The sequence below is a fragment of the Ammodytes marinus genome (assembly GCF_949987685.1).
Source record: "Ammodytes marinus genome assembly, chromosome: 9".
In the NCBI taxonomy this organism is placed as follows: Eukaryota; Metazoa; Chordata; class Actinopteri; order Uranoscopiformes; family Ammodytidae; genus Ammodytes; species Ammodytes marinus.
Window position 1 is genome coordinate 23,943,431 of NC_137213.1, and position 9,859 is coordinate 23,953,289.

A 9,859-nucleotide genomic window follows, 5' to 3' on the forward strand; every position below is an offset into this window, starting at 1 on the left:
TCCAGAAACACCAGGAGGACAAAACTAATATATGCTCAATATCACAACATCAATCCAAAGCATTGAAAGAAAATCGTTATGGTTCCTATAGACAATGTGACTCAATGACCTTGGTAATCATTTGAGATATAGGCTGTTGTGAAATATTGGAGGGATTTGAATCAGGTCAAAATTGGTATTTTTTTTATTTGTAGCTGCCATTTAATGAGCATGCAACCTACTTCCTTCCCTTCCTCTCAGGTATTTCCCCTTTGGGATTGTGTTTCTGGTTGCCGGGAAGATCTTGGAGATGGATGACCCTTCGGCTATGGGGAAGAAGCTAGGTTTCTACGCCATTACGGTGGTAATGGGTTTAGTGCTGCACGGCCTATTCATCCTCCCAGCAATGTACTTCTTCATAACTAAGAAGAGCCCCATTGTTTACATCCGAGGCATTCTGCAGGCCCTGCTCATCTCCTTGGCGACCTCCTCCAGGTGAAAGTTCATTGGATTGTATATATATCTATATTATCCATTTATCTTTTCCATCAACGCTACAAGTTGTAACCTTGAAAGAGGTCAACAACATTTAGCAAAGGTCTATCATTTGTAGCCTACAATGGCAGTTAGTCTTCACCTTCTTCACATATCCCCTTCAAATGCTCTCCTGCTCCAGCGGTGAAGGTTCCTCTAAACATGGAACTACTTGATGTGTTATTATGTGAAGAACTTAACAATAACTTTCCTCAGCATTCAGGTCTCAACATACCAACCTTGCACGCGCAATGAAAAAGATTGACCAAGCTGACACAGAAATGTCTTATGCATCTAAACTGGCTGTGCAACTGTTTTGAGGAAATCGTTTGACTATGTCAATGTTTGGTATTCTCCCTTATGTTCTTGTAGATGTTAAACAACCACAAAGCTAGCATCGTCCCCAAAACACAATCTATATAATTTCATATCTAGATATACAAAAAATGTAAACTAATTCTGTCGCATGCGTTTGGATTTTGGTCCTAATATAAACAGCTTTAACACAACCTTTTACAATTACATCCATCCAGTATATTTAACTGGACGAAATGACGTCACCAATTCTAGGTAGTTGGAGATCACTGTGTGTTTATTGACTTGTCGTGTGATGGCAATAATGAGAACCCCCTACAGAGAACTACTGATGACAAAGTCGGTACTCCATTTTTGGTGCGCTGTCATAAAACTGATTCTTGGTGGTTTATTTTAGGTAAGTAATTGTTTGTTTTTCTGCTGTAGCTCTGCCACTCTGCCTATAACCTTCAAGTGCCTCCTTGAGAACAACCACATCGACAGACGCATCATCCGCTTCGTGCTGCCTGTCGGAGCCACCATCAACATGGACGGCACCGCGCTCTACGAGGCCGTGGCGGCAATCTTCATCGCCCAAGTGAATAATTACGAGCTTGACTTTGGACAGATCATCACAATCAGGTACGTCCTGACCTGCTGATTTTAGCCTTGAAACACAAGTCTGGGAAGAGTTGACATTTCAAGGAAAATTTTCATGAACTATAACAAATGTCAGCAGGTGAAAGAGGTCCAAAGGAAGGAGTGTATAGCTCATTAAAATGATCCTCCTGGATTAGATAACTGTGAGCAGAGCAGACTGCTACACATCTTTTTTTCAGTTTCTGCAATTGTATAGATTTTGTTGGATCTATACTGGTGGGGAAAGAAAATAAAGGTGCAGTGTGTAATGTCAGAATATTTAATGGCATTTAGTGAATAATTACAGAAGCTACTGTAACCTTCAAGGACAAGAAGCACATTACTAAAGATGACATCATCCACCAAGCCTCAAATCTTTCCACAATATCAAGTGATGAGGAGAAGATGTATTAAGTTATTTATTCTATTGTACTTCTTTGTTTGCAAACAGGTGCATTCCTGTCAGACAACCACAATATATAAAAACGCACATTGCTGTTAAATTTGTTCAATCTGTGCTACTGTAGAAACATGGCGGTGCAACATGGCGGCCTCTCATGTAGATACAGTATGAAAGGCTCATTCTAAGGTAATAAAAGAAACAACTTTAATTTTCAAGCGGTTATACACTAATTAAAACATACTTATGATTATTATATATTATATCCCTGTTCTGAAAAACGCCAATCGATTCTACACACTTCACCTTTGAAGTAACACCACTGATTTTACACAAGTTCAGTTCACTCTGCCCAGAGAATATTTTTTGCCTGTAAAGAATTGTTAAATTGTTAGAATTAATTCAGTCATCTTGTGTGGATCTGGATACTTTTCTTAATGGGAAAAAACACTCCAATGGTGTTGGAGGAAGGTTGCAGAAAGTCTGCATTACAAACAGGTTAACAGAGTTTGAAAGACATGTAAGAGTCAGAGAGGGTCTATTGAAATAGGCTATTGGGTTTGTAACTTGAGAAATGTATAATCCTGAGTCTCGGGAGCTCGTCTTCTCTTTTTTTAACTCTCAGCAAGCATATTTCTCAATTTATCTCATCAGCAAGTCTAACAATGTAAACCACATTTAATGTGGGTCATAAATGGCATACTTGTGGAGCTTTGAGTGCGACATGTGATTTAATCTAAAACGTCACTGTTTTTTGTTTAATTCTGAATTAATAAAAAATATTATGGGATTTACTAGATACACATATATGTAAATGTCACACAGATTACGCATCATAAGAGCTTCTTAGTCTGATCTGATTTCTGCTAAATCAGTCTGGAAGCCCCAGGGACACAGTCAGACAGACAGACGAGAAGGGGAAAAAAACTCCCAATGATCCTATAACTTCCAACCACATCACCTGTGGCCCACCCAGGTCCAGGAAAAAATGGTCTGTACACCCCCATCCCCCCCTCCCCCCTCCCCCTCCCCCCCTCTGATTTCATGAAATGTCCCAATGTAATAACATTAAGCAGACCTCTCCTCATGGCTGCAGTCTGTGCCCATTCCATCATAATCCCTTGGCGGTAAGACCCATATGACCTGTATTACTCTCTATCTCCCTTGTCACGCCAGAATTATAATAATTTTCCCTCTCTCTGCGTCCTGTTCCCGTGCCGTTTGGCTGCTGCTGACCATGGTGCTGTTCCATCTGCATGCTAACCAAACCCAACCCCCCACCCCCCTTCCGCTGCAGTTTGTGCTGCTTGTGCCCAGAGGTCCAAGGTCTCGTAGAGAACATCAGTTTAATTATTCTCCTTATATCTCCTCCCATTCCCGCTTACTGAAATGAAAGGTCATAATACCACAATGTAAGAATACTATGTTACAGGTCTAAAACTCCTGCACTGAACATCTGACGTAAATTAAAGTACAGAGGTATCACCACCTTAATGTACCAAGTAAAAAAAATTCAAGGTGTGCATTATGATTAATAACTCCACCATCCAGCGTGTTAGATTTAATAAACTGTATATTATGTTTTTGGATTTGCATTTTAGCAGAATTTTAATATTGTATCTGGTTGACAAGGGTTCCCAACCCAAAGACTGCAGAACATTTGCTGAAGGTTTGAAAAAAATGGCCTGAATAAAATGAATATAACTTAAATAACTTTCCTCTGGATAATGTCTTGATCTTGTTAAACTTGTCATGCTGACATGGTTACCTTGAACCTTATGAGCTGCAATTTTCTTGATCACTCTTTGTCACGCCCCCCAGTTTCTGTACGTGGTGAAAATAAAGCCACTCTGCTCCTCTTTTCTGTTCTCTCAGCATCACTGCCACTGCAGCCAGCATTGGTGCAGCTGGCATCCCACAGGCTGGACTCGTAACCATGGTGATCGTGCTGACCTCTGTGGGTCTGCCTACCGATGACATCACTCTCATCATTGCTGTAGATTGGGCTTTGTAAGTAAAGGTTAATCTCCCCATCACAAACACAATCAATTCCTCTGCACTCGTAATTATGACATTTTCATCTAAAGCAATCTTAGCTGGTGTCATACTTGATGCAAAGTAAGCCTCAATACTTCATAAACCTGAAGTTAACCTCAGTGAACTGAGTGACTGCAAACTCCAGAAGCACTAATTGTGATAAGATGTTTTTTTAGATTATGAAAGCCGTTTTTTCCAGGTTCATGAACTTTGTGGCTGACTTTTGATTTCTTCATGTAGGGATCGATTCAGGACCATGGTCAATGTGATGGGTGATGCGCTGGCCACGGGCATTATGGCTCACATCTGCAGAAAAGATTTTGTCAAAGAAGGGGAGCAGGTGAGGGCATGCAAGGGCAACTCATTGGATTCAAGATGGTTGTAAACCATCTTTTAAGGTTGTCCTGTACTAGAGGGAATATTTATCTTAGTTTAGGATAGACATTTGGGCTGCAAAGTGGTTGATGTTTTAATAATAAGTGTTTACACAATGCAGTAATCCTCTAACTAAGAAGGTCATTTCAATGAGCTGTACGGAGTATTAAAAGAATGGTCCAACATTTTGGGAAATTCAATTTGCTTACTTACAATTTGCTTAATTTAAGAGGAAGATTCACAAAGCTCTAATATAAGTGCACAATTTCAAGCGGATGGAAGCTTTGTTGTGACTTTGCGTCTCTCATTGACTTTATATGCAACAGCACGACCTGTAGCATTTCCTTGCATTATATCTGGTCGTACTAGCTGATTTGCTAAGCTAGCCTAACCAACTCCAGGCAAGGCTAGAGGCACCATTATCAGATTTTACACGCCTATAAACAAACCTTTTATTTTTGATTTATACATTTCATCATGACAATAGGCAAACAAATAGTGTCATGGGAAACTCTGGCATGGTTTCATTGTCCATATTTTACTTTATTTAAGCTATAGTGTGTAACTTTTTTGTAAAAAAAAAGAATGTTGGTTACATTTAAGCCATCGCCAAACCAGTTGTCACAAAGTTGATTAGGCCAATTTGCCCCAGAAACTCTGTATTTCTCAGTATAGCAGTGTTTAAACAAAAAGTGTTTTCAAAAGTGTTTTCAAACTGGGGGCACTGGTTTTCACCAGTGCCCCCTGACACTGGTGCAGGAGTTAAGAACAATCCCAAGAAGAGGCTGTGCAATGTTTCAGTTGTTGATACTGTTATACTGTACTGCTAATAACAAAATCTGCAGAAGGTATAAAATTCATGCGCAATCACCGAAGGCTTACCTCATTTAGATGCGCGGACAGTGTTTTTGTATTTTCTCGGAATTCCTCACGGGGGCTTCAGAAGTTACACACTATAGCTTTAATAATCAAAGTTTACTCATTGGAGAAAAATGCCCAGAATTATTCTGTTTCTGATTGTGATTATTAAGATAACATTTTATCTTCATACTGATTCATGTGTCATTAGCCCATGCCGTCGCCAACCTTATAAGCTGTTTGTGTGAAATCCATATTTGTAAATTGATTAACAGGCCCCTGGTCAGTTTTCCGGCACACATCAGAATTGTCTGCTGAATAAATTCCCTCTTCTCCTTCTCTGCCGTGATAATTGCGTCCACCAGGTGCCGCTGATCTGTGAAACCAAGCCCATGATAAGCATCCAGCAGATGATGACCTACCAGAACCAGAAGAACGGCTGCTACCAGCCGCCTCCGCCGGGTCTTAAGCCAGACCACCTCTCCCAGGACGTGGCTCGCCTCATGGCACTGGAGGAGGGCATGCGGCCGCTAGAGAAGAAGAAACACCCCCACCCCGCTCACCACAAGAGAGAGCACAGGGACAAGGACCACTGCTCCGTTGATATGAATGGGCTGGAGACCAATGTATAAAAGCAGCTTCCCTGCCTACAGCTACAGGCTCGTCCTCAGCGAGCAGGAGAAGAGGACAGAATTAAAGATTGAGATGACTAAGCACACATGCTTTTCCCCTCCGTGGAAAGGGGCGCGGCCCGGGGTGGATGAATGCAGAAAAGACAATTTTTTTCTTTTGTTTTTCTACGTAACCTAAATAATGACCCACATTTGATTGTGTATGTTTGTGTGTGTGTACAAATTTATCAGATATGTATTATTTTGTACAGGCAGTGACAGTGTACTGCGCTAGCTGATGGACACTTCCAAACCGGAGGACTCATTAAAACATCCTCCCAGCCAGTCTCAAAGGAACAGGAGTGGAGAACACACTAGCTAATATCTAATATATAATGAAATCCCCCTCTGGACAGTGGAGAAACATCCACTCATATCTCTTCGTATTTACCATGATCTGGTTTGGTATATTTTTCGGATAATATTGGATGGGTTTTTTTTTGTGTGTGTGTGTGTGTGTGTGTGTGTGTGTGTGTGTGTGTGTGTGTGTTTCTTTTCTCTATATTGAAACAAAATGTTGCCTGTTTGTAGAATATTTCCAACTAGATGTACCTACTCGTTAATGTGCAACACTGCATAACTAATTGAGCTGTAAGAAGAAACCTTAAATTTCACACACATTTCATTGGAATAGTTTGATTTTTGGGGGTGTAAAAAAAGGATTATTTATGACTTATATCAATACTATCATCAGCAACACCTTTCCCTATACTTATCTGCCTTTTTGTCCTAAATGGGTACTCTGCCTGAAACCTGCAGTACTGTAGAGTCATCGCCAGAATCAAAAGATGATGGCGGTCACAATGAAAACGAAGACTAGTGTTTGCCCTTGTGTTGAAGTCATGTTAAGTTGTCATTGCACCCCATTGTATTCCCTCTTTGCCTTAAGCGACCAAAGGAGAAGCATATGGGATGCATGCATTACGGACACCACAAAAGCAAAACAACACAAGTTGACAGTCACAGGTCATACTCTGTACTCTGTCCATATGTATGTGATATATGCTGTACATGTATGTATTTCAAAAGTTTAAAAAAAAAATGTAGCTTTTACTACCATGTCAGTATGCGTCAAAAGCTGCCATTATGTATATGTTCAAAGAAACATTTAACTGTAGCCCAACATTTATAAAAGTGTTCCAACTCTGTACAAAAGAAAACATAAAGAAATGAAAAATGTATAAAAAGTGTACATATAGTATACCGTTGGGGTTATTTTTTAATGGTTCTGGAATATGAGGTTTGAGCTACAAGAACTGCAGGTGCAATAAAGGCTTGACTGACATTTTTATGGACGAAAAGCTGCGAAAGGCCAAGTTGATTTAACGTTTTATTTAGAAATCTGACAATTCACATATTCATATAGTCTCAGCAAATGTCCTCTTCAGACATGTATAAATGTCAATGCAAGAGCCAACTGACTTTTAGAAAGAGTAAAGAGAAGCAATCTTAAAGAGACATGGTTTAATCAAAGTGGCGTATTACAATAAAGCTTGGATAAAAGGTCGACACAAAATAAATGATTTCAAAGACTTCATTACAACAAAACAAAAAAGATATATTTTCTTTTTATCTTCACGCTGCACTATTTCCTTATTTGTAGTGTTCCAATGTCTTCTTATTTTCATTAACCTAATGTTTCTCTAGCTGGCATTGGATTTCCTATTCAAAATACTTTTAGGTATATTCATTTTGGAGTTCTGAAATCATTTACATTGTGTCATGTTATACATTGCAGTATTTTCATTCAATATGGGGAGAGGGTCAATAATCACAGAAATCCACAATCAATTGAGAATAACACACAGGAATTGCCAGTGTGTAAGTACATTTAAGCTTTACCTCTATTACACAAGGTAACTGCATCTGTTGGAGGCAAACAGTTCAGCGTAAATGTACTGTAAGTCATTATACACAAATTCACAATATTAAGTTAAAAAAATATATAAGTATGTGGTGGAGATGATACATTATGGCAATTTTTCACATAAAACAATAACAAATAAACTGGCACTTGACTCCTTAAAAAAAAAGTAAGTGCTGAAATAATGAGTTGACAAAGGTGAGGTGACAAATCAAAGGTAAAACCTGGAGAAATTACAAGAGAAACATAAAATGATGCAGATGCTTCCTTGCAGATGCACTTCGGTGGTGCACATTGGTATAAATCAAGCAATTAACATTCTATGAATTAAATTGATTCTGAATTTGAGCAAGATGGCAGGATGTAAAAGTCATGACTTTGAAAGAGGGTGACTAAATAAAACATTTGAATTTAAATCTATGGGAAAGATGTCAGTAAATAGGGTCCGACATTGATGTCACAATAGAAATTTGATGAGTGTGACAATCGGCGCATTACAGGCCTTAATGATTTATCCATAGGGATGGTGCCCAGTAACTCTGTTATGTGGTGTGGGGGAGGGGGGGGGGGGGGTAGCATTTGCTGGTCATGGTGTGGGTTCAAGAGTGAGATTCTGAGAGATCAACTTCAAGCTATGAGGAAACATCTACATCCTGACGGGAGCGCTCTCTTACATCTCCATCCTGATGGGAGCGCTCTCTTTCAGGATGAAATATTCCCCGGCTGGGCACGAGGGTTTGATGAGGATGAAAATGGTGTAAATCATATGCTTTTGCCTTCGCAGGCTACGGATCTTGACCCAATTTTGCACTCACTCGAATTTTCAAATATTTGAATATCAGGGCTTTAATCAGTGTAAGTACATTGAAAAAACGGGAACAAACAATGTATCCTTATTTTATTACGTTTTCAAGGAGCTTGCCACTTGGTTTGAAAGAATGAACCTTGTCAAACTATTTCTCCTAAATGACTTAGCTGAATTATTTTCTGTTTTTGTTTTAATCAGTGCTTTTCCTGGGTCATCCAAGTCAAAAGCACCCACCCTATGCAGTTTTAACATTGGTCCTAATGTACACTATCATACCATTAGGATAGTGCATGCATTCAGAGAATAATCAGTGCAGGTTTGAACATGGGAAAAAAGACTTATGTAACACTTTTTGGAGGGTGCAAAGAAAGTTATTTAATTATGTCGTTTCATGTCTCATGTGTGACAACTTGCCCTGAAAGCACTAATACAACTTGCCCCAATGTGACATGGGTGCTATTTCTACCTATAACCCAAGATAGCATATTTACAAGACTTTGGATTCAGTAACAAAATACACCTTTTCCCTCATTTATTCTGTGCACAAAAATAACATAATTGAAAATACTTAACCTACTTATCTTATTTCTTTACATAAATAGTGCAGTTTTGTTTTTTTATGTTTATAGTTGAATATGAGAAAAACTTTACTCAATATTCATTACAGTGACATTCACTGAATGTCAAAAGAAAAATGACATTGAGTTGAACATTCAATTTTTAAATGTATTGGATAGAACCCTCTTTTGATGGAGAAATTAACAGTAGCCTATAAGATGCCCCGGTCTCCCCTACTTTGGTAGAATAGTATTCATTACTCCAGCAGATTTCAGGAACTTGGAGAATAGATGCCAAGGGGCATGAAGCTATTCTGGCAGCCCAAAGCCTTACATTTACACACACTTTATGCTGGTTTTTATTTTATTTTGTCACCATTATTGAGTATGTTCACCAGCTTCATGGCCGTGTCCGGACTGCCATACTAACGTCCAACTCATACTCATTTTGACTTCAATTTGAGTATGTGACGGTTGGGTATGCGAGTTTGGGTATGTGAGAAATTCCCGGATGAGTACTAACTTCCGGGAAGATTTTGGGTATGAATCGATACAATTAGTATTTTAAACCATTCACAGCAGTTCTCTGCCTGAACGTTCTATAAAAGCCATGACTGTTGCCATGGAGACCTTTTGATGCAGCCACAGCCCTGTCAAATGGTCTAGAAAGCAGATTTTTTAAAACTATGTTGTATAATATTTATGATTTTATTTTTTTTATCAGATTTTTGTAAAGGTTTATTGAGACACACCACTTTGATATCAAATATTGCTTTTTAGACCAGGTTTCCAGAGGCTTTAAGTCTCTGGGATTACATTAATTTTATTTCATCTTCAATTTAG

General features: G+C 39.0%; 1 protein-coding gene across 2 annotated transcripts in view; it reads left to right on the plus strand.

Annotated features, from left to right (window-relative positions):
• slc1a7a (solute carrier family 1 member 7a) overlaps window positions 1–5,748 on the plus strand; it is a gene marked incomplete at both ends in the record, with an annotated part of 51,513 nt that extends 45,765 nt beyond the window's left edge. Inside the window, 5 exons of one of the 2 annotated variants that reach the window (XM_080034649.1) lie at window positions 241–474; window positions 1,255–1,449; window positions 3,722–3,856; window positions 4,124–4,229; window positions 5,482–5,748. In XM_080034649.1, the coding sequence (XP_079890775.1) occupies window positions 241–474; window positions 1,255–1,449; window positions 3,722–3,856; window positions 4,124–4,229; window positions 5,482–5,748 (937 nt within the window). The remainder of the gene's footprint in view (window positions 1–240; window positions 475–1,254; window positions 1,450–3,721; window positions 3,857–4,123; window positions 4,230–5,481) is intronic. The other variant, XM_080034650.1, reaches the window with a different exon arrangement.
• Between the last annotated feature and the right edge of the window lie 4,111 nt (window positions 5,749–9,859).